Source organism: Daucus carota, chromosome 2 (assembly GCF_001625215.2).
Source record: "Daucus carota subsp. sativus chromosome 2, DH1 v3.0, whole genome shotgun sequence".
Taxonomy (NCBI): domain Eukaryota; kingdom Viridiplantae; phylum Streptophyta; class Magnoliopsida; order Apiales; family Apiaceae; genus Daucus; species Daucus carota.
The window spans coordinates 44,124,729-44,149,914 of NC_030382.2; the positions used below are offsets into that span (position 1 = coordinate 44,124,729).

The following is a 25,186-nucleotide window of genomic DNA, read 5'->3' on the forward strand; positions in this document are numbered from 1 at the left end:
ATTCTATGTAAACAATCAATGAGGAAAAAGACCATTATCTGATAAGATAAACAACTATCTAGCAACGACTGTAAGTACTAATCCACATACCTCGTTGTTCATCTCCTAGTGCCATTTGCAGAACAAGGAGAAGATAAAAACTTGATAAATATGAGTGTTGAAAACAGCTGGCAATGGACAGAGCAAGAACTTAGAGTAGCAAAACAAGGGAACATATCGTGGATATACATCTATGTAGCCCCCTCTACCTCCATATATGCGCACTAGTATCCAGACCTTTTATTGCAGAACCATGTTGGTTGATTTAAACATAACACGGACTCTATTCTCGAGAGCTAATTGTTTTGTGTATAGCTTGTTGCCTTTTTTTTATTTAAAGAATGTGTTGTTCCTAAATTTGTAATTGTACTTTGTTTTAGGAAACGAGTGGTTTATTTTACTAGCGTAGTACAGATTGAGTTGTTGTTTTGTGCCTAATTGACTTCTAAGCATGTTTAGTTTATAATTATCTGTAGCACGAAGAAGGAGTTCAACTCATTAAGACTCCTTGGGTATACAACTGGCCTAAAAGAGCACCAGTCCATATCAATTTAGACAAAGAAGGGGGAACTCTGCTGAGGAACAACTGAAATTGATTAGCAAAGTACAAGTCACAAGAAATGCAATGCATTATAACAGGGGAATTACTCATAACTTTTCATATAAGTTGAATAAAAACTATCAACAAGGAATTACCATTTAATCAAAGAAAGTAATAAGATAAAAAATAGAGTCAAATCACTGGATAATCAGAATAAACAATCTTCTACAACATTTAATCTTGGTATGATCCAGCCTCTAATAGTAGATGAAAAGACAGAGTGGACCGAAAAAAATGTACAACTGAAAAACAAAATAAAATAAACTATAAGGATTGTATCAGAAGCTTCTCCACATCACAAAATTAATATAGGTCTACAAACACCAGTTCTCTTAGCTTAAAGTACTCAGAAGCATTTCCTGTGAACAATTGATGGCTCAGATTTCCTTAATCTTCATGTTACTTGGCGCCAATGCCGTGATTTCCTTGCTCATTTTGTCAAGAATTCCAGGGAACATGGTCGTTCCACCGCTGAGAACGATAGGACAACCAACCAACGATTACATATACATAACAACTGCAAGGAATAATAGCCATACCTGGATGTTCTTCACGGAGAACCATTTGCGGAACAATCACCGGAAAAAAGCTTGAAGAGGTAACAATTGAGAAACCAGTCAATTATACACCACAGAACAATAAGCCGAACAAACCAGCGGATAGTAAACAACGGAACATTTATCGGAGGAAGAGGGGAACACTTAGTGGATAATTTAATTGATAATAAGGGAAGCAACGCCATCCGTGAAAGGCGCGACCTCTATAACTGTCGACAATTATGAATGTTATTGATACTATACATATACTATACGTATCCCTTTATACTATACGGAAGTATGGTTGAGTGTTTTTTAAATTAATAAATATATTTTTAAGAACCGTTGGATTAGACTTAGATTAAGGGTGAGGATGGAGGTCTCCAAATCTCCAATAATTTTGAGTCTCCATTGAACTTAAACCTTATAAATTAAACACCTTTTCATTTTACATAAATTTACTGCAGTAGGTAGATGATATGAAATTTCCAAGCACAAGAATGAAAATCAAATTGTGTATGGATCAGCAATGTGAGTAAATTGCTAGCCTACCAGTTCAAACCTCCATAGAACTGATGGACCAAGGTACCAAGCTTTTACGAATTACAAATCAAACTTTTATTTAAAATGGCAAATATCTGAGATTCATCCTATACAAGATCAAACACTTTTTAAGCAGCCGATATTATTTGATTTTGTAACAAAAAAAAAAATGTACCCCACGCAACTTCTTCGAATCCCTGCCTGCTGAGTCCTTCGGCAACACAAACCTTAGTTGTTGTGATGTTGTCCATTATCAACATCGAACTAAAATTCATCAAAAACTAACAATAAGATCATTCACCAAAGAAGTGAAAATCTCAGCCTCCAACTCTAAAGCCACTTCTTGTCTATCTTGATCTAATTTACCCCACATGCCTCCTTTTTCCATTTCTCTGATGTACACTTCCCTGTTCTTCTGCACTTCCCATCCCAGTAACACCTCTTGCGGTCCTCCATTCATCCAATCTTTCGCCATATCCAGCAGCTCACAGTCAGACACGTTGTTATCTTCACATGTTGCCTCGATAAAGAAGTCCAAGAAAAGATTGTCGTCTGAGTTGAGTCTCAGACTCATTGATGGTGTTCTTGCCTTCATTTGTTCAAGTAGTTCCTCTGACTTTTTACCTGAATTTGTGTAATCTTCGTCATTGTCTGAGACGAGGTTTTCGTGGATGGACAACAAGGGAGATCCAACGGATTCGTTCTCACAGTCGGCTAGTGCAATGCGCTTCTCTAAAGCGACAGGCTCGAGTTTAGATAAGCTCTCCAGACGCCGAGGAGTCTTCTTGAGCTTGTGTTTTGATCCTGGTGATCAGGTGTACATAATTTATCAAACAATGGGCTTTGATAAAAGACATAACACCAACGAGATCAATGTGGAAATTTCTTAAGGAACTTGAAACTCTTTGACAAAATCACTAAAGCTAATAAAGCAGTACTATGTACACTTGCAATCATCTTTAGAAATTCAAGTACTAAAATTTTGACATTTTAGGGACTTAACGTGGATCACAACAGATAGTTTTGAGATAAAGGACCCCTCGAAGTAAGAATTATAGTAACTAGTTTTGCAGCAAATGGATATATTGAGCACAATTACTGAAACATTCTGACATATTTTTTAGATAGTTTTAACACTCTTGATTCTTGAATCACAACTAGAAAAATGAAGTATGATACAATACCTTCCACAGGAGGGGCCCTCTTGTGCTTAAAAGCAGAAGAAACCTCATCTTCTTCCTCCGCAGCATCATCATTGTCGAACGGACAATCAAGCACTGATACCGGACTGAATTGCTCCTTGTTCTCCTCACTAGGCCATGGTTTCTGTTAAAAAAATTTGGAAAATCAAGAAAATCACTATTAGCTCCAACAACTATCTTAATATTATTATTACTATTATTGTTGTATTAAAAAATTATTAGTAAGGAAATCATGTAAAAGACGTGGGAAATAGTGTGAAAAATATGAAAAATGAATATCTAATCATCAAAAATAAAATGAGAAATGACTAACCATTACCTACATAGGATCGAAAGGAAGACCCTAACCTTTTAGGAAATTATTAGGACTATCATCAAATGATGTTATGATAGTTCTATATCATAATCCTCAAAGTTATACAAAATTATAGATATGGTACTGTATTATTTAATCGATATGTTGGAGATGCTCTTAGCAGATAAATTTGAATTTTCTATTATATAATTTTATTACTATTTGTGTTGAGCAGTTCAATTTAATGTGACATATAGATATGCATGGATATTCAAATTTCAAAATAAAAATGAAATAAAGCATTGTAGAAGCATTCTTGAGAGGAAAGCTGGAGTATCGGTTAAGTATCGGCTAGGATTCCTTGTGAGCTAAATAGCTTTGTTAATTTATTGTCTCCTCCATTGATGTTGTTGGAAACCCTACTGGATGATAATATTCGTCAAGTTAATGGAATTTTCCTTTATTCAAAAAAAATGAAATAATAGAAAACAAGAACATTAAAGGCTAACAAGAATAAACAACACAGCAGTAGCAGTCACACAGGTCTGTACTGTGAGCCACATGAATGACTTGGATATAAACTCTGCTCAACTCAAACATGACATTTCAATCATACGTGCTTAACATTAACTTTCTTTAACGGTTCCCAATTAATGCTATATGGAACCGTTGCATGCATTCATTAGCCCACGAGGGGCTTTTTAGTAAATGCACAGTATGAACACAGTAGCCAGAATCTGTTATTTTGTCTATTCTGAAACTACTCGCGAGAATCAACGCCGTAGATACCGCCAATGAAGCGCACGTGGCAGAATGGACGGCTGTGCTGTAGCCTCCCGAAATTCTCCCCCGTTTCACAAGATATACACCACACGTGGATACATTAAGATCCCCGCGTCTCCAGCTGTTACTCTCCTTCTTTCACGCAGTAAATTTCAAATTTTGTCGACATTTTCCTAAAATACCCCTCTCAATTTTGAATTTATCATCACTGGTACGGTCTTAATCGAGCTTACGTTTGAATCCTCCCATTAGATTTGATCATGTGGAGTCGAAGTGTTTATATGAATATACAAACAGATGTTGATACATTCAGTTTAATGATTGTACAACTAGATGCATAAATAAATACATCTGCTATACATTATTTTCGTTTATGACTGTCCACTTCACATACTATATGCAATTCAATTTAAATATTAAATTAAATATTGCACAGCCCAACTATATGTATACCCATTTTATACGATCAATCAATAGTATATCTTCGATATTAATGAATCTCAACCCACATGTGGACACCATACAGCAAAGACGTTAACACACTGATTTGAATTGTTATGTACAAATTATTTATTACAGTAATGTTATTTAATATTTTGTACTTATTACTAATATTTGAACTAACAAAATTCTTTCTTCAATTTGGCCTATTTTTAGGTTTATATTTTATCATGCCCAAGTATATATTGTCTACAGACTACAATATATAAATAGGCTACTTACAAAGAGTATTTACTAAATTGTAAATATAATTCATCTGATTCAGCCCCAATAATATCTTCAGAAATAGTATCATTTTTTGGTTAATCACTATGCAAATATATCTGATCATGCATCATATATATCTTAGTGAACAATGCAACTGAAAGATACGTTTGCTTGGAAACGTGCATTCGAAATATAAAACGACAATAACGAACGATCAGAAGCTTCAATTTTAAACTACAGACAAGAGCAACAGGGGACTCTATTATAATTATTATAAAAATAATAAAATATAATCTCACATACCTTAGGGCTATCCACAGCACAGTTGGCATCAGAAGTAGTCATTGCTTCACCGACAATAACGTCTACTCTCTTGCCGATATTTACCCCTTGCTCCGAATTTTTCACCCCATCATTCTCTGATGAATTTACCGTCCCGGAATTACCGCTGGAACACGAGCTACTACTGTTGAACTCACTCTCTGTCCAGCTAACAGTGCTGCTGCTGTAACTTTTAACTTTTTTACTGTTTGTGATCACCGTGTTTGTCTGAACAGGAGAGTAAATTGGTGGCTCTGATTTAGTATCCACCACAGTGTGAAACGTGTTCCACCGTTGGATCTCCTTGCGATCAGATTTCTTCCAGAAGCTCCGCTTGAACAACTTTCGAGAAATACTTCTCGGTAAAATGGCTCGTCTAGGTTTTACGGATGATGCGAAGGGGAGTTTTTTCACGGCTTTATAGACCGCGGTGGAAGCTCTTTGAAGCATTGTTTTAGCAGGAGAATTTGATGGTTTTTGAGTCGGGGGAATTTGGTGAAGTTTGTGATTTTTTTTTGCGAGATCGAGATCGAGCAAGAATCGGACCGTGGTGGTGCAACATTGTCGTCTAGGGAACGAACGGAAGCCGTTGGATGAACATGAACTAAAATCATCTAGTAGAAAATCTTTTAGTAAATTAGGTTTTCTTAATTTTGGATCAGAATACGGAACTAGCAAAGCCATTACTGAATTATATCAATGATCACTGAGGAAATGATCAATGTATATGATCAGAAAGAAGAGAAAGAGATCATGAGAACTTGAATGAAGTGTTAGGGTTTATATTGAGTGAGATTTGAAAGTGAGGGGCAGCTTCTGAATTGAGGTGAAGATCTCAAGGTGATTAAATTAATATTTTTTGATAAAATTAATCTAGTGAAATTTTCAGAAGAATCAGAACTGAAGGAGGAGAAGCATTGGCAATGGAGATATTTATATGGAAAGAGAAGGCAAGGAATGACACAAAAGGTAGCTAGAATAAGCTAGGATGCTTCTTGTGGTAGTTATTTGAAATTTAAGCTATCACTAGTTTATGATTGTTTGAAATGTGTTCGTTACATGGACATTTACAAACACACACGTACAGTTGCAGATTAATTTCCTTTTCCAGTTTTCTTTATTATAGGGTGCGTGTCGTTTTCAATTCAGTTACAAAATAAATATATGTAATTTAATATGTGGTGTACTGGTGTTAAGTTGCACACTCTTGATGACTTACGTGAATATAGGGAGTTTCCGGAAATCGAACTCAAGTATTGTGCATGTATATCTAAACATACCATGCCAAGTTATTATTTGACGTAAAATTTTGATGTTAGAAATAGTACTTATTCCTACCAAGTTACTGTATATTCTAATACACCACTGTTTATTGTGATTTCTACCGAATCAATAATAAAAATGATGATACGTATGAAATATTTATAGACAAACATATAATTTCTGATTAATAAATAATGACGCGGTTTGGCTAAGTTTATTTTCCGTTTGGCTAAGTTTAAAATAAATACTTCTTGTTTAAAATAAAGAAATGAAGTAGAAATGAGAACCAAGTTAAGATTTATAGGTGATTTAAGTGTTTGGAAATGAAATAGAAGTCGTGAAATAAAAACTAGCATTCCTAACTTTTTATAAGTGTTTTTTGACTTTAATATAAACAGTATAAATAATATTTTAACTTATAAATCCAAAAGTCGAGCTTTTAAGTTCAGCCAAACACCTCCGATAATTGCGGGGTCCGAATAACATGCAGGCCTACACCAAGCTACTCCTGTTAATTATTGATCGAAATTAGAAGCAGGTTTTAACGGTAAACACTGAACCCCAATCGGCAAATCCTACAGATCTTGATAGGAGTAGTAAAAAGTAAAATCTACCGATACTAGTTGATTTTTTTCCCCTTATATGATCGCACCTTCCGAATCATTAAACAAACTATCTATTTTTTCACTCTGGCTCTTATTTCTTTCTGTCAAAAGGTAGGAAATATAAACTTATGCATAAAAAAATTATTATTTTACTACTCCTTCCGTCTATTATTACTTTCCACATTTGCCTTGGACACATTTGTCAACGCACACTTTATATCGTTAATATCTTTTATTTCATATTAATATTAAATATAAAAACTTTATCGTATTAAAATACTCATAAATATGAATCCAACACATGACTATATTTGGTCTTAAAGATATGACGTAAATTAATCATTTGTATCATGTTATGAACAGTTCCGATATTTCAAACGAGAGAAGTTCAAAGAAACGGGGAGTATGATATACTATCAACGTATGTCGCCTGAATGGCAGATTTTGGTCATTTTTATTAACCTTTTGCATTGGAGACAAAGGAAAGACAGAAAAGGTAGAAGAAGCTTGGATGCTTCTTGCGGTAGTAATTTGAATCTTAAGTTTGATTATTTTATAATTGTTTGAAATGTGTGTGTTAAGTGATTGCTAAACACACGGACTGTATAGATTTCGTAATTGTTTGTTGTATTCAAAGTATAAGCTGTTAGACTTGGTACTGACCAGGGTTGACCTTGTTGTGGAGTAAACTAATAGGGCATCTGTTGCGGCAAGAATCCCCAGGAGCTTTGGGGACAAATAATAAGAGATATTCTACAAATTTTGAAATAAATTCTTTTTATATTGCATGGTTCTGAGGGTGAATTTAATGTTATACTGTGATTTTAGGAGTCAAACACCACTTCTGAGGGTGCTGATCAGGACGGAGCCTGAAACTAGGAGTGGAGTGCGGCAGATGAACTCTTTTAGATTTAGTTCACATAAAAATATTCAGTTCAAATTTTGAATTTATTTTTATTTATTCTGATGAAAGGGTCAGTGCGGTTAACAATATATTATTTGCATTGATAAAAAAAAACAATATATTATTTGCATTGGACTTAGATTAAAGAATGACACCCTGACTTCATCATCAATTTTGGTTTAAAATTACCCAGAATTTGATAAAAAAAAATTTTTTGAAACGAGAATTTAATAAATATTAATATATGTTATATAATTAGAAAACTAATAAACTGTATTACTGAAAATTATATTAATATATAATTTTCAATTTTTAAAAATAAAAGTGTGAATAAAACTTAATATTTGATCAAAAATAAAAAATCAATCGTCAGGACTCAGGAGGAACCATCACAAAATGTGTAGCTGGTATCGGGGCTCTTTCTCTGTTTCTCATATCATCCAGAAGGGCAATACATATATTGGTGAATCCCGTATCCAGACCAAAGCATTATACAGCCCAATTTAAAGTCGTACCCAGCCCAAAGCATCTAACATATTTAAGCGAAACCTGTATGATAACTTGAGAAAAGAGCTTGTTCATATTCCGTCCCAGCCGGCCCACCATGGCACCACCACTCAAATGAGTACTCTATTTGAAAGCTACGTGTATTATCATGACGATGACGTCTTGCTTTATTGACACGTCTCTTCTCTCATGCACATCGGTCTTTTCACTGTTTCCAAGCTTTTGTCCCGACAACAAAAAAGGGAAAACGTGGATAATACATGTAGTTTTGTTTACTTATATTAGAGAGATAATTTATTTATTGTTGAATGAATTATTATATATATATATATATTCAAAGATAATTTTAATTACAAAATTTTAAACGCTTTCAAAATATTTTATTCTAAAAATTGGTATATAAATATGATTTTTTTTTTTAAAAAAACAAGTCTTTATCACTAAAATAAGTGGAGGCAAACGCCATCATATTTTGTAACTTATTTTAAATAATATTCAAGCAAATTGAGGAATAGGAAATACTTTTTGGGCTTTTTTCAGAAAATACAACTGAAAAATTATAAAAAATTACAAAGACACTTGATCAAGGTGATCTGGTTCACCTTAATAAGTGGTTTTAATATCGCGGACTATGGCCTTGTTCGAAAGTTAGAGGTTTGGGTCAAAATTAGAGATTTGGGGTGGTTTAGAGGTTTGACCATTAGAATCCGTTAATATAAGTGTTTGGTAGTTAGCGGATTAAAATAGAAGTTTGGATCCAAAAAGCTAATTTTGAAAAAACTACTTTGAGGAGTTTTTTGGGCTAGAGGTTTTGGTTTGTATCAGAAAAAACTAATCAATCAGCTATTAACCAAATAGTTTTACGAGAAACAACTAATTCAATCCGCTAGTCAAAATATCTAATTCAATCCGCTAATCAAAATATCTAATTCAATCCGCTAACCGCTAATCCAAAAAGGCCTATACCTTTTTGGGTTCATTAGTCTAGAAAACCAACTCATATATGAAAGAACTTCTCTTCATGTAGAATTTTACTTGAAGTGGTTTATATCAAAAAAAATCTGCAAGTCCTAATGTAGTTTGAAGCTTGTTAGCATGTTGTATTAGCACTATTATTAGAAAGAGAAAATATAAAACAAAAAATAGTCAACGAATTGTTGGTTAATTATGCCTTACATAACCTGTCTGGAGCCGGCTTGTTTGACGTCTGTAGTGGGGATAGAAAGTGAGTTTTATGTGTAACAGTGTTAGGCTGTTAGCAAAAAAATTGGTTAAACTGGAGCTCTAAATTTTGAAAAATAACTTAGCTCAAAAAATCGAAGAAAAACATCAGAGAGAATAAATATATAACCATAGTTAAAAAATAGGGGAATTATCTTGTATATTGTTTTTTCAATCTTATTTTCAAAAATACTACCTTATCCAATCTTATTTTCAAATCTCTAAAATATTTTCAAAAATACTACCTTTTTGAAAATATTTTCCAAAAATACGGTGGTTGCATATGCAACCATATATGCAACTACAAATCCTGATTTTCAGTTTCAGTTTTGAAATGTCATTTTCGACCTCATATTTGGAGTCGATATATATATATATATATATATGAGGTCGAAAATGACATTTCAAAACTGGAACTCGAAATCAGGAATTCAGTTGCATATATAGTTGCATATGGTTGTATTCAGTTGCATATGGTTGCATTCAGTTGATTCTATTGCAATCTAATGGCCCCGCCAGGGGCACACCATACATCCGTTGCAACTTACAGTTTTCAGTTGCATTTAGTTGCATATGAGGTTGCATATGAGGTTGCATTCAGTTGATTCTATTGCAATCTAATGGCCCCGCCAGGGGCACCCATACTTCAGTTGGAACTTACAGTTTTCAGTTGCATTTAGTTGCATATGAGGTTGCATTTAGTTGCATATGAGGTTGCATTCAGTTGATTCTATTGCAATCTAATGGCCCCGCCAGGGGCACCCATACTTCAGTTGGAACTTACAGTTTTCAGTTGCATTTAGTTGCATATGAGGTTGCATGTTGCATATGAGGTTGCATATGAGGTTGCGTGCAACCTCATATGCAACGGAAAACTGTAAGTTGCAACTGATGTATGGGTGCCCCTGGCGGGGCCATTAGATTACAATAGAATCAACTGAATACAACCCATATGCAACCATATATGCAACTGAATTCCTGATTTCAAGTTCCAGATTTCAAATGTCATTTTCGACCTCATCGTTGGAATCGATATATATATATATATATATATATATATATATATATATATATATATATATATATATATATATATATATATATATATATGGTTGCATATGCAACCACAGTATTTTTGAAAATATTTTAGAGAAGGTAGTATTTTTGAAAATAAGATTGGATAAGGTAGTATTTTTGGAAATAAGATTAAAAACGTGATTATTAATAAAAAAAGCCCTAAAAAATAAAATTCAGAAAAGTGACGTTAGTTTCATCCAAGACTATAAGAGTATTTCCGATATATTTTTTAAGAGGATGCTTTTCTTTGCTAAATATGTGACCAACTATATAATACTAGCGTATAACTCGTGTATTGGTCTTTTTAATCATTTTATAAATTTTTATATTTAATATGATTAAAAACATTTGTAGGTTAGTATTATTAGAAGAATTAATTTTAATTTTAAATTTTGTTAAAGATTTGCCAACTTCTATTATAACGTTAGGGTATTATTAATGTCTTTTTATTATAAATTTTTTTGTTGATATGTATTTGTATATATGTGATGCCAATTTTTATTAAATTATTAGATCATATATATGTAGTTAGAACTGTGATATGTAATTATGATTTATTTTTCTTAAGTCAAGAATTTGTAATTTAATTTTTTTTTTGATATGTTCTCTCAAATATTTTGATAAAGATGATTGTGTGACGTTATGTATGTAGGGTCGCATTCTGAAGATAGTTGATGTTTAAAATACAACCATGGAACCGCTAAGGTTCTGTTGGAGAACTCTATTTTTATTATAAATTTTCATGATTTAAATCTAAATACATGTTTTTTTCATCATTGTGCGTGATCAAAATTAAATTCAAAATATAACACATAAATAAGAAATTTTTTTTCATGTGCAGCTCTGCTGCAGAATCCTAACTAATAAATAAGCTAATGGTTCTAATGATTTCTATGTGGAACATGACTCTATGATAGTAAACACCCTTTTTTTTATACATATTTTTAAGTTTTTGATAAATATAATATTATAAATTTATTGAACATTTTAATAAGATGAACGGCTTATTGAAGTGAATTCCTTTTGCATATTCTCTTTATTATGATTTTTTTAATCAATTTTTCAATTGAAAATTTCAAGTGAATGCTCTTACATGCATATAATATAACCACACTATGTATGTGTATAGAGTCATGTTCCACGTAGAATCACTGGACATAAAATTGTTAGAATATTAGCTTATTTCTTGTATTAGTGAGGGTTCTGCAGCAGAGCTGCACATGAAAAAAAAATTCTTATTTATGTATTATATTTTGAATTTACTTTTAAACACACACAATGATATAAAAAATATATGTATTTGGATTTAGATTCTGAAAATTTATGTAATAAATATGGTTCTGCAGTATAACATTAGTGGTTCTATGATTCTATTTTAAGCATCGGTTCTTTTTTGAGCGCGACCCTACTATCATAATAATAATACTGAAATAATATGCATTTTATTTATGATTATCTATAATATTAATTTAATAATATTTTTAAAATATGTTCGAACCATGATACTTAAGAGCATAAAACCAGAATTTATGAGTTTATATTATTTTAATTATATTAATTCTATCTAGGGTCAAATCGACCGTCCTTGGTTCGATTTTTCCATGTCTATGGACTCCTATGTTTTAGAAAATATCTACATATAAAGTCAAAAATATATTTTAAACACATAAATATCATATACAATTAAATAAAATTAAATTAATAATACGGGTTTATTTCAAAAAAAAATAATTAATAATACGGGTTGAAACTTGAAAGTCTTGTGAGAGAGAGACGGGGCAGGCAAACCAAGTTTTGTCCATCTCCTAAAACCCTCCCTCCAGCTTTACGAACAGCACATGAAGTCTGCGTTTTCTCACTTGAATCAAGCCAAAATCTTCTCCCCTTTCTACCTCTCTCTTCACCATATTAATACCAATCTCACTCATCTATTTTATATGTATACACGCACTCTCTCTCTTTGTCTATGTATACATAAATGATGGGGGAATAAAGAGAGATTGTCGCAGAAGTATACTCAATTCTTTTCTTGTGCATGTTATTAAACACCCCTCTTTCTCTCTCTTGAACATCTCCCTGTCTTTGTCAATTAATTGAAGAGCCCGTTTGACTCACGGGTCAGTTGTATATTGATTGAATTGAAGCGATCAGGGTTTTGATATTATAAGAGTTCGGGGATGAAGGGTGGTGAAGATCAAGCGAGGTCTTTGTTTGGGATTTCACTTTCTGATCGACCCAAGTGGCAGCAATTTCTTATTTGCTCTTCTGGCTTCTTCTTTGGTTATCTTGTTAATGGCATTTGCGAGGTCTCCTCTCTCTCTCTCTCCCTCTCTCCCCCCCCCCCCCCCTTTCTCTCTGTGCGGGACTAGTCCCCTTTTATGTTGCTTGTATTTGTAATTGTTTAAAGAACTATTCTTTTTGCAAATTTATGTGCTTAATTTACAGTTTGGCCTTTTGGGTTTTACTAGTATGTTTTGTTTGAGTGTTTCGTGTATGTACAGTGTCTGATGATGTTGCCCTTTTCTTTTCTTTTTGTTCTGCAGGAATATGTATACAATAGACTCCACTTCAGGTGTGTTGATTTTACTGTTTATTGTATGAAGGATTTTTATCTGTGTTGTCATTAACAATTGCATATTTGGGTTTCAGCTATGGGTGGTATTTTACTTTTATACAAGGCTTTGTATACTTGGCCCTGCTATACTTGCAGGGGTTCACCACCAAGCAAATGGTGAACCCATGGAAAACATATGTGAAACTCTCTGCTGTTTTGATGGGGTCTCATGGTTTAACAAAAGGGTCTTTAGCTTTTCTTAATTATCCAGCACAGATCATGTTCAAATCCACAAAGGTACGTATGTATACATCAACTGCGTATTGCTCCTAATATATCTTACTTTGGTGATGATATTTGACTTTAATTCTTGGCATGACAATGTATAATTGTAGAATAGGAATTACTAATCCATTGGGTCTAGTACAGGTACTTCCTGTAATGGTGATGGGTGCTTTTATTCCTGGATTGAGAAGAAAATACCCGCCCCATGAATATCTCTCTGCTCTCCTTCTAGTTGTTGGTTTAATCCTCTTCACCTTAGCAGATGCCAATACATCTCCTAACTTCAGCGTCATTGGTGTTGTCATGGTATCTGGTGCTCTAGTCATGGATGCATTCCTGGGTAATTTGCAGGAAGCAATTTTTACCATGAATCCTGAGACCACGCAGGTAATAGTTGTTGTATATCTTGTAGTAATTAGTGTAGATGTGACGCATTTGCTGGTTTAGGCTCTTTTGTTCTGACTTTGTTGTTATAAATCTCGCAGATGGAGATGTTATTCTGTTCAACTGTAGTTGGGCTACCCTTCCTAATTCCGCCCATGATTCTAACTGGGGAGTTGTTCACGGCATGGAAGTCCTGTGCCCAGGTAAAGATTTGGTGATCACGCCAATTCAGTTTTCTTTCCCTTGTGGGAAAAATGTGTTTTGTGCTTTGAGTGAGATGATGTTGGTAGTTATTACTTATAATGTTTTCACAATATATGCACCTAAAATAGAGTCCTATGGTAAATTCATGATATGATAGTTGACCACCTAATTTATTAATTCTACCAGTCCACTACATGTATCGTGTAGGACGGTTCTGTTGCTTAAGTTGTGTTTGGAATTAAAAAATTGTAAGTAGCATTAAATTATTCATAAAGAAATTTAAAAGTGAGTACATGGCCAGCCAGCACCCTACATTAACTTCCATGCTTGCTTTACCTCTTCGTATCTCTCTTTACCAGGATTAGGTAAGTGTATACAGGATACTTGTTAACTGCATTATTTTTTTCACAATGAGTGAACTTGGTCAAACATTTTTTATTTTTTTTGGGAGGGGATGCATTGAAAGGGAAGTCAGTATTCGAGCTCATGACTTTTAGTCACTGAAAATGAGCCTTGCAGCTACTGTTTCAATGAATGCTTGTTTGGAATTGTTTTACTTATATTATGTCAAAGAAGACCATTCTAAATCTTTGCTTTTAGTTAGGTGTTCCAAGTTGGTACTTAAGAGCTTGCACGGTCATATAAGTTAATAACTGCCTCTTTGCAATTACTTTATACAGCATCCATATGTGTACGGGGTGTTGGTCTTTGAAGCCATGGCCACATTCATCGGACAAGTCTCTGTTTTGTCATTGATTGCTATATTTGGGGCTGCCACCACTGCGATGGTAATGATATCCTCTTTCTTTTGCTTTTCGCCACTTTGAAAATCCTTTTTCTGTATGTGGAATTGTATATTGTACAAGCACAACAGAGGAGCATGAGGCATTCAAGATTCTGGTTAAATTTTTGCTCACCACTTTGAACTGTTATGCAAGCCTAGCCTGCTCACATCTTACCAAACTATCAAAACAGACTCTGTTTCCCTCATAGATTTATGCAAATTCTGTACTGTTTAAAAATTCTATACTTGACGTATTCATTAATATTTGGTGGTAATGTTTATGTATGATCTTTGTACTAACTCTGAGGTTGTATCAAACGGGAATGCAGATAACCACTGCGAGAAAGGCGGTAACTTTGTTGCTATCATACTTAATCTTTACAAAGCCGCTGACTGAACAACACGGGTCAGGCCTGCTGCTTATCTCCATGGGAATCATCCTAAAGATGTTACCAGAGAACAAGGCTCCTACCCGGATTCCGATGTCAAATGTCAAGAACAAGCACGAAACATCATACACAAGGGAGGAGAAAAAAGCAGTACAAATTAGAGAAGATGTTGATCATGAAGAGGAGAGACCACTTGTTTGATAATGGGGGCAACTAAGCAAATATGGTCAGACAAGTTATTAGTTTTAACATCTTGCTCTTTTTTTCTTTTTTATTGTTAGTAAAATTTTCTGTCTCTTGTAGCCTCCGAGAGAAGTTGGGTTGTTTATTTGTAGAGAAGTTTTATCATGATAGGTTTTGCTATTTACTGGATTAATAAAGGGTAGTGGTTTTGATTTATGATTTAGTCAAGTAATTGTTCCAATATATTTACATAACAAATACCGATTTACATATATCGTTTTTTCCCAAGCCACATTTGTAAACAAAAGCGAGCAGATTGAAGAGGAAATGAACTGGTTATCATACCGCCTTCATACTCTTATCCTTTTCCTTGGTTGCACTTCTTTTAAGCAAGAAAAAATGTCAGAAAATATTGTAATTTCGTTTAATGCAGAGATTATCATACCACGAAATGGACCAACAACTTGTGAACCAAGGATCAATATGATGCGTGAGAATATATTAGATGCGTAAAGAAAAACCAAAATATTGGACGCATGCAACTGAACAATCACCGGACGAAGTATTTCTCTGTAAATCCAGTTATTGACGTTTAAAACGAAGAGCTCGACATAAATTTTAAAACTTATACAAAATATAATTTCATAACTTACTTTTAAAATTTTAATTTTTTAATATATAAAAATAATTTAGACATCTTTGGTCTTTTGGGCCAGCACCCCTCATAGCCCACAAAACATACTTATACAAAACTCAGGACACGAACAAAAACATACTAATCAACACGGGGCCCATACAATAAGTTAGCTGCCTTAAATCCATGGCGACCCATAAATTTAATCCAACGGCTCTTATCAAAATCAGAAAACCCCTAATTAAATCTAACGGGTAGGGCACAACTTACGCATTATATCCATTTGAACCCAAGCCCAAAGTCCGAAATTTATTCGATTGAGCTCAAATAACAAAGGGAGAAAAATAAAGAAACCCTAATTACCCCAAATTGACATCAATTCAATCGAAGGTGAAAATAATATCATGAAAGGAACAAAACGATTAGGTGCATTTGACTCGAACCCCGAGAGCAACGATTCTTTTGTAAGTTTTGTATCTGTAATCTCTATTTTATATCAATTGTGTTATTGTATATGTATGTATGTATAAGCATTTACTGTAATGTTGTCTAATTTTAATTTATGTTTGTTGGGGTTATTTTAATTGGTATGATATTTATTGGGTATATTTTTGTTTTTGAGATTGTTGGATTCTGACTTGAAAGCTAGAATTGTAATTACAGTTAAGTAATATGATAAGTGTGTGTATTGCTTGTATGGGTGTTAATTTGCTATTCTAAGACATTGTATGTGCATTATATGAAACAATCTTGGAGTAGAAATTTTTTAGTGGGAAGTGAGTTTGATATTCATTAAGCAGAATCTTCGCAGAAACAATCGAAGGAGGCACCATCACTTGACATGAGGAGAGCTGAGCTATCTAGACAGCATGTCAGAGCTCTCAATACTCAGTTTGCGAGGTCTGTTTTTTTTTTTTCTTTCTATTGCAGCATACCTACCTTGTGTTCAAGTCAGTGGTAGGCTGCATTAAACATTTAAATTAGTTTGTTTAGGAATTTTTTTGCAGTTGTAGCAATGCATATTTCCTTTAATATGTGATCTATATTACTTATTCAGTATGAGGCAAGTCATGGTAGTACTGAGCCTCCTTTGTTAGGTATGTGGCATGTAATATTTTTTCCTCAAATGTATAGATTTTGTTCTTCTAATTTCTTCAATATTATTGAAGATTGAATTAAGATGGGTTCTCGAATTGATCGTGATTGCACTATTGAGCTAAACTGGCGGATCTTAGTTCCTCAATTTTTTACTAGCATACTCAGTTTTTCGTTTCCGTGAATTTGTATTATCTATTTTGTCATCTGTCATCCATGTTTACCTATGTGTCCTTATACAGCTGGGTCCAAACACAGTTACAAAATCACCCGGATGAGCTTTGGGAAGATGGAATCCAAGACTATATTAATCATGCCTCAAGCATAATGGTAGGTATTGAAATTCTAGTGTCTTGTCAAAGTCTATGCTGTCCAAACTCCAAGTGCTTGTAAAGTGCAGTTATGTTTCTTAACCATTATTAACTCGCTTCAATGTTCTATATCTGTAATATTTTCACTCTTTCCTGTTGCAGGTAAAGTTTAGTGATGTTGTTGACTGGCTTAAGGCGAAGTCTGCACCGGACACCCAAACTGCTCCAAATAAGCTTCTTAAAGACAACAATAAGAATTCGTTCTTTGGGATTCCTCCGGCTAGTACAACTGCAAGCTTTGCTATGTCATGGAGCACTCCCAGTCAAAAAAATATCGTTTCAGAGAGTAAGGATAATAACGAGATAAAGAAAATTCCAGAGAAACCTGGATTTGCTTCTTCTGGGGCTAGTGCAGGCTTCCCTGTGTCCTGGGGAAATCCGGTTCAGAACAAACTCTTTCCTGAAATTAAGGATACAACCCAGAGGGAATCATCAGAAAACACTGGGAGTAGCCCTGCTGCTGTCAGTTCAGCCTTTGGGATAACATGGGGGGCTCCTGTTTCAAATAAGCCTGCTTCCGAAGATATTAACGGTAATGGGGTGAAACCGTTCCTCGAGAAACCAGGAATCATTGCATCCAGTGGTACAACTCCAAGTTTTGGAACTTCATGGAGCTCTGCACCTATCTTTGGTAGTCAGACTTCATTTTCATTTGGTATGTCTTGCCTAGTAAATTTTCTAATACAGTTCAGTTATCACTAGCTCATTGATTTGAGAAGTGAATACTGTTTATTCATCATTTTATACAAACTTCAACAACAAAAATTTATAATTCATTATATACCAATTGTATTTCCTCTGTGCTCATAGAAGATGCATGTTAGGGACGAGGCTACATAGGGGCCAAAGGTGCCCATGCCCCCCCCCCCCCCCCCCCACCACCACCACCACCACTGGGCGTTGTCACTATATTGGTATATGTCTATAATAATTTAAAATAAATAAATAAATAAATTTTAGTCTTTATATTTATATACATATAAATCATGGCCCCTGTAAAAAATTACAACTTGATTTTATTTTATGAGTCTTATCTGCTTGATTAAAGACTTCTTAGAACTATTGTGTGTGATTGACATGTTTGGCTAAAGTTCTGTTACTATTATTGTTAATTTGTTGCTTGTTAGTTACTTAGTTTTTTTGTAGTTATTATATGTTAATGTACTGTATTTGTTTACACTATTGGCTAAGCAAGTCAAAATTGATTCTATATTCAATTGTATGCTTATTTATATTGATAGAGAAATATCAAAAAGTTTTAGTATTGACTCTATTATAGACGGGTTTCGTGATTTGAAGGAACATAGAGCTTTATTATAAATTTTGTACTAGTGTTTTTGTGTATTTGCTACATTGAATATTTAAAAGTGTTGATGGGAAAAAAAATTTGGCCCCCTCTATATACATTTGCTGGCTTTGTCCCTGATGCATGTTATACACTCAGAGCTCATTTTTTGTGGTTAATAGTATCCGTGAGCTAATTTTCTAGAGGATATTTTTATCCAATAAACATTTATGCTTTTCAAACTGTTCTTGATATTATTGTTTATAGTCATATGTCATGTGTATTCATCAATTTAATAATAAAGGTCTTTTTCCCTTTAGAAGTAAAAAAAGCTATGTGAACCAATTAGTCATCTGAATATAAATATTTAATACATTACTAGCCATTGTTGCAACCTGCAACAACATATAGGGCAGCGAACATGTGCAGTCCAGCTTTATTAAGATCAATGTTGTTGACCTAATTGTTTTTAATTATGTTTTTCTTACATTCTTTTTATCAGGAAATCAAAACCCAGCTCCTGTCAACCATAATATTTCGAATGACACTGAGGGCGGCGGTGAGATATAAATCCTTTCTAATAGCACTTTTTCGTATTTATATCAGTGTATCAATGTTGAGTTTATTAATTGTAAGCATGTTGCATTTTCTATTTGTTCACAAGCCCTATCCGTGTAAAGTTATATTACAATGTTTATACACATTGCACAGCACGAGAGTCAGTTCAGAGTTTGGGTAGTTTCAGATGTATCATGTATGTGACCTACTTCTTCCCAAGAGGTCGCTTCAATAATCTGAGTCTATGAGTGGCTGATATCAATCTGGGTTCTTTTAGAGGCCCCTTTTCCTCCTGGGCAGTTTTTAAGAAGTCCCCTCCTGATCTGGGGGTTGCTGATGCCTTTGACGTATAACTAAGCTTCTACAAGTAAATGTGTATGGCTGCAGATAAAGTAAAAAGTAAAAACCTAATTTACTGAAATAGTGAAGCACTTTGCCTGTTTAATGGACTTTTGATTGAACAAACACCATGATAATGACTATTAATATCCTCAAGTTATTAAAACTTTTTAGTTGGGAGGCCAGTATATAGCAATATTACTACTTAAGCTTGTACTATGTCTTGAGTTGTCTAGCAACTAGTCATTGGTTTACTAATATCACGTGTGTATTACATAAAATTCAGTAGAAGACATGAAACACACAAGATATGGTACTTTTGAATTAGTTTTACTTTCTTTGTTCTCAATTTTATTGTACAAACTCACAATGTTACTCATAGATCCGAGTCTCTGGCTTCTCTGCGGACCTTTTTTGCGGGTCCAATATATCGTATCTAACCATACACACTTATAGTTGTTAACATGTATATGTACTGAATACGGTAGTCATCTTATACGTGGTTTCAGTTTTCCCATGCTATACTTCATGTGAGCTAATCCGAGAACGAATAAGAAGGCAATGTGATATTTGTTCGGAATCTGTTGTTTTTATTTTGATATAAAATTCCTTTTTCACCGGATCATTTGATGTTTTACATTATCATGGGCTTTATAATATGAAATATCACTTTGCAGATGATGAAGTTGAGCAGCCAAGCAGCCCATCGGTGAAAAAAAGCGAAGAGAAGGGTGTTACTGTGGTACATGAAATGAAATGCAAGCTTTATGTGAAGGTATCTACCCAATTGTTCTCTGAAATACCATACATACCTAATAGGGTCCTAATGCTATGTTAATTGAGGGAAAGAAAATAAAATCTTGAAATAGAACATAATATTTGTTACTTACTATCATGGTTCTTGTTCGTATATGCCACCTGTGTGATTGATTGAATCTGAACAGCTAAGATCAACTTTTTGTGATGGTACCATTGAGTAGTTTCTTTAACGTCAGCATTGTACCTGCATTGATGCTTCAAATTGAATAGCTGAGGTTAGGTTTCTAAGCTCGTCTATTTGAACAGTGTCATTGACAGAGTTAGCATCCTTGATGAACAGGACTATATGATTCACAAAAGCTAAATAATAAATATGCATGATAGTGTTCATAGTTGGCTGATAAAACAATTCCTCATGTCTCTAAGTTATTTTTTTATTTGATTTCATTATTGTATATGTGTGGCACTATCAGTTGAAGCATCCTGCTTAATATATTATTTAGCGCCTTAATTTTCATGCCAATTGCCTATTCAGTCAACTGATCCAGCAGATAAAGATGCATGGAAAGATAAAGGCGCTGGCCAATTATCTATAAAGTGCAAAGAAGGTTTTAGCAAGGGATCCAAAGAATCCAAACCAACAATTGTTGTCCGAAATGATGTGAGTTTTCTTTTTGAATTATTTTCTTTACACTATCTTTTTGAAAAACTTTTATTTGCCAAGAATTGTATTGAAAACTTGCATGTCCTTTTACTTTAAGCATGTTTAATTGTCAACATTCAGCATCAGTTAGTACAAGCTTCAAAATCTATTGACATTGGAGTAGATAGGTTTAAGTATTCAAATTAATTCGTTAGTTGTGAAGTATGCCTACAAATCTGTAATGCTTCCATGTTGAGGATCCCATTCCATTCTGCCTAATTATATTCAGATGTGAAGTATGATGTGAAGTATGCCTCCAAATCTATTCTGCTTGCATTTTGAGAAGCCCTTTATTCCTGCGTACTTATCTTCATATTTGTATTACTTTTATGACATTCCGATAAGTTGGTAGTCATCAAAGATGTAAATTTGTAGGCGTTTCTCGGTAGTGATTTAGAAATTGTTCTAATTGCAGGTAGGGAAGATATCACTTAATGCATTGCTGTACCCAGGAATCAAGACAAATATGCAGAAAAATTCAATAGTAGCAATTTTTCATACTTCGGTAATGCATCAATCCACACTTCAGTTTACTTTTTATCCATGAATCTACTTTATATGAATTTAACTAAAATGCTGATAAGGATGACTCTCCGGGTCATTTACTGCTGTAACATAAGGAAGCTTTAACATAATTTATTTATTCTATTGTAGGAGGATGAAAATAATGTCAATGTGGTAGCAAGGACATTTCTGATAAGAGCAAAGACAGAAGATGATCGAAATAAGTTAGCATCGGTGATCCAAGAATATGCACCAACAGCATAAAGACGATACCAACTCTGTTGTATTTTGCAATCTTACTTCTTACGATTGTACTGCTTCAACACTTTGCAGTTTGCCCTGACCCCTGGTGCAGTTTTCTTAGAAATTCAGTTTTATATGAGCACATTATATTTTGAAGGGGTCTAACGTTGGGGATGTATGTATTCATATGTCGAGATGACTAATACATCATATTCAAGAACTGGCAGTTAAATCACAGAGAGGAAAGAAAGTAATTTCCCGGGGTCTGAAATGTGTCATATGTATTGCAGATTTTTTTGATGGATATGATGTATTCCGTTCCGATATTTACATATAGTCAGTGAATTTTAATAGATTAAGTGAATTATATTCTCGTTCGGAGTTGCAGATTGGATTTAAGTAGAATTTCTTAAAATGTTGTAAATTTAGGATAGACTTTTCAAAAATATAAAATTATCAGCAAATTTACCTACAGTGTGCATTCAGTGAACTGAATATTGAAGTCAAATTCATTTTGATTTTAAATCTAACTGAAATATGGAATTCAGCTATAACTTATAACAGAAATCGTAAAATCGAAATTCAATAGCGGTGCTTGATAATTCAGAAGTAAAATTTGATTTACTCTAACCCAATTTTTTCAATGAAATGGCAAACCGTTTGCGAACCTCTACCCGAATCCGTTATTTTGTATTATATATATAATGAACTATATGTAAAAATAAATTAAAGTCCTTATCGGATATCCCAAAATTTAAAAATTTTATAATCTTGACTGAATGTTTCAGATATTTAAGAATGATTTATGATCGTGATTAAATATTCTAAAATTTTAAAAATTATTGTTAATACTGGTGGTATATCACATGATTTTCATGAAAAAATCAAATTTCAAATAAGTATACATAAAGCTCAACTATTCCAAAAAATATTATAGAAGCAGGGTCGCATACACTTCCACGTCGTCCTGAATTTCTGATTGTGCATGATGATAAATAAATGGCAGAAAGAAAAAGTCTGTACACATTTGAAGACGTGAATCCATAATCTTGCAGGAAAAATCTGCAAAATTCTGAAGACGTGTGAATTGTGATTCGTTTGAATCAATAATAATTTCGCTTTTTATAACACCTTATATGTATGAAAAAATAAAAAAAGGCAGTAACAAGTTACAAGAACAATACAGCACTGTGATGATGTAGGGAATGTCCCATTATTTCGATATTTGAGTACTCGAACTCACTTTTTGAAAGAACAAAACTTAAAATTTAGAGCTAAAAGGTTGCACAGAAATATTTAATGTATTAAAATGAAAAGAGTTGGATGCTTTTCCAGTAAAAATATACTCATTGAGCCGCACGCTAAACGGCAGAAATTTTTTCGCGACTTTTGCTGTTTTGTACGCAACAATCTCTTTATCTGTATAAAGTATGTATATTCTTTTTATCATTATATTAATAAAAAAGCAGAGGGTGTATATATATTCTCCATGATCATCAAGTAGTGTAGTATATTCTTTGTTACTGTTTATATTCTTTATATAACTGAGTTGGTCTAGAATGGAATTATATTCGGTATAAAGATATTTACATTTGTAAATAATATATTGAAATTAGGCTTGAATAAAAGTATATTTTTGTCATGAATTATATTTTTATATATTACTTGTATTAAGTATAATCTATGAAAAATGATTTTTGTATTTAAAATTTTTATCGTCTACACACAAATACCCAATTTTTTCTCAATCTTTTATATTTTCCCTGGAGAGTATTTATAGTAAAAAGATAGTTACAGTGCAACTTGGGGCAACTTTTGTTACAGGACTGAAGTGACAATAATTAAGAAATAATTAGTTCATGTCATATGCAGGTACTAGCACTATAAATGTACAGTATGCAAGCAGCCAAATGAAATCCAAGTCACTGAAATCAGTAGAGCTGTCAGGTCTGTAGCAAAAGGGGTCATTTTTCAGGATGATGTACAGAACGCACGTGAAATCAGTAGACATGAGAAACTTTTGTTTGGTTGGAGTTAATGATTCCGGAAGGAATGGAATGAAAAATGAACTATCTTATGGATGATTTTAAGAAATTTTATTCCTTCCACCATTCCATTCCCTACACATATGCTAGATATCATCCCTTCCATTTGAGATGGAATGCTCCATTCTCTCTCATCCTCAATTTCTTCTCAAATCTCATCAGAGCAATTTTGCACTTCTTCAAATTTTTTCAAACTTTCTTCCTATCTCTAATAATTTCAAGTATTTTTTACTCATTTCATTCCATTCCATTCCATTCTTCCCAACCAAACACAACATAAAAGATGCACAAAAGTGTGAGCGATCAAGAATCCGGCACTCACCTATTAACGTGATCAATAATCACGTTAATGGATAAGTATTCGTCAATTTATATAGTTATAAAAATCTTATCTTATGCATTTACGGTATATAAAATTCATACAAATAATTATGTTTATAGACAACATAATCCTACATTATTGCAAATCATATTTATGATATTATCATCTTTTTCTATCTCGGATAAAAATTCATGTGATTAATATTTATACCAACAACAAAATTATCTTAATTATCATAAATAAGACATTTCTTCAAATTAGATTCTTAACTTATTAATGGATTAACAAAATTGATGGCAACAGTTTTGGACATATCTGCGAATATGCAATTACATTTTTTTTTAACCATTTGTGGATGAACAAAAACTCTAATGGACTCACCATGGACTTCTTGTACAACAACAAGAAATGAAAGAAGAAATTCTTGTAAGTTCACTTGAAACAGAAGTGAACGGATAATTGTTCATAAGCTGTCTGATGCATAACAAAAATAAGTTATAAATAACTTTAATCACATAAGAGTATAAAAAGATTATTAGGTGTTAGATTTGATCGATAAGAAAAGCAAACCGAATCTTTTCCATTTTGAATTAGTAAACTATAATCAAAAGATATTCTTTTGTCTTAAAATAAAATTTTCATTCAAACTCCCAAATCATCCAACATTACATAGTGAAAATCGGGATGGACATCTCTCATCATCTAATTACGATCAACAATTAAACAGTTGTACCTTGCTATATAGCGAGCTACTCTATTCACGGATTTTTTAAACTTGCCACTAATGCACTAGTGTTATGCATTCTTCAACCAATCTCCTAAATAAGATAGTCTAGTAAAATACCTACAAATGGTTTAAAAAATTTGCAAGCAATCTGTCTCAATCTCTGCACCTCCTTGTGCTTTATTTTTGACTAACTCAATGCCTCAGTAGTGCCAA

The 25,186-nt window shown here is 33.4% G+C and overlaps 3 protein-coding genes across 6 annotated transcripts; 2 read left to right on the plus strand and 1 right to left on the minus strand.

Annotated features, from left to right (window-relative positions):
* Window positions 1–1,789: 1,789 nt before the first annotated feature.
* Window positions 1,790–6,075, minus strand: LOC108208175 (uncharacterized). Its single transcript, XM_017378678.2, has 3 exons — window positions 5,011–6,075; window positions 2,904–3,045; window positions 1,790–2,523 (listed from the first exon to the last, which is right to left on the minus strand). The coding sequence occupies exons 1-3, from the start codon at window positions 5,710–5,712 to the stop codon at window positions 1,994–1,996; spliced, it is 1,374 nt and encodes a 457-aa protein (XP_017234167.1). The 5' UTR covers window positions 5,713–6,075; the 3' UTR covers window positions 1,790–1,993.
* A 6,293-nt stretch (window positions 6,076–12,368) lies between these two features.
* LOC108206225 (UDP-galactose/UDP-glucose transporter 2) lies at window positions 12,369–15,604 on the plus strand. Its single transcript, XM_017376453.2, has 7 exons — window positions 12,369–12,911; window positions 13,149–13,177; window positions 13,255–13,456; window positions 13,589–13,831; window positions 13,930–14,031; window positions 14,713–14,820; window positions 15,146–15,604. The coding sequence occupies exons 1-7, from the start codon at window positions 12,783–12,785 to the stop codon at window positions 15,404–15,406; spliced, it is 1,074 nt and encodes a 357-aa protein (XP_017231942.1). The 5' UTR covers window positions 12,369–12,782; the 3' UTR covers window positions 15,407–15,604.
* Window positions 15,605–16,285: 681 nt separating this feature from the next.
* Window positions 16,286–22,266, plus strand: LOC108205754 (uncharacterized). 4 transcript variants are annotated; one of them, XM_064087723.1, is made up of 9 exons: window positions 16,288–16,486; window positions 16,834–16,922; window positions 17,360–17,447; window positions 17,591–18,143; window positions 19,276–19,332; window positions 20,348–20,445; window positions 20,965–21,090; window positions 21,548–21,637; window positions 21,787–22,266. In XM_064087723.1, exons 1-9 carry the CDS (start codon window positions 16,427–16,429, stop codon window positions 21,898–21,900), a joined length of 1,275 nt encoding a protein of 424 aa, XP_063943793.1. In that variant the 5' UTR covers window positions 16,288–16,426; the 3' UTR covers window positions 21,901–22,266. The 4 variants fall into 4 exon arrangements, with proteins under 4 accessions (XP_063943795.1, XP_063943794.1, XP_063943793.1 ...); XM_017375811.2 differs by having other exon boundaries at window positions 16,295–16,486; window positions 16,823–16,922; XM_064087725.1 differs by lacking the exon at window positions 21,548–21,637 and having other exon boundaries at window positions 16,286–16,486.
* The last annotated feature ends 2,920 nt before the right edge of the window (window positions 22,267–25,186 follow it).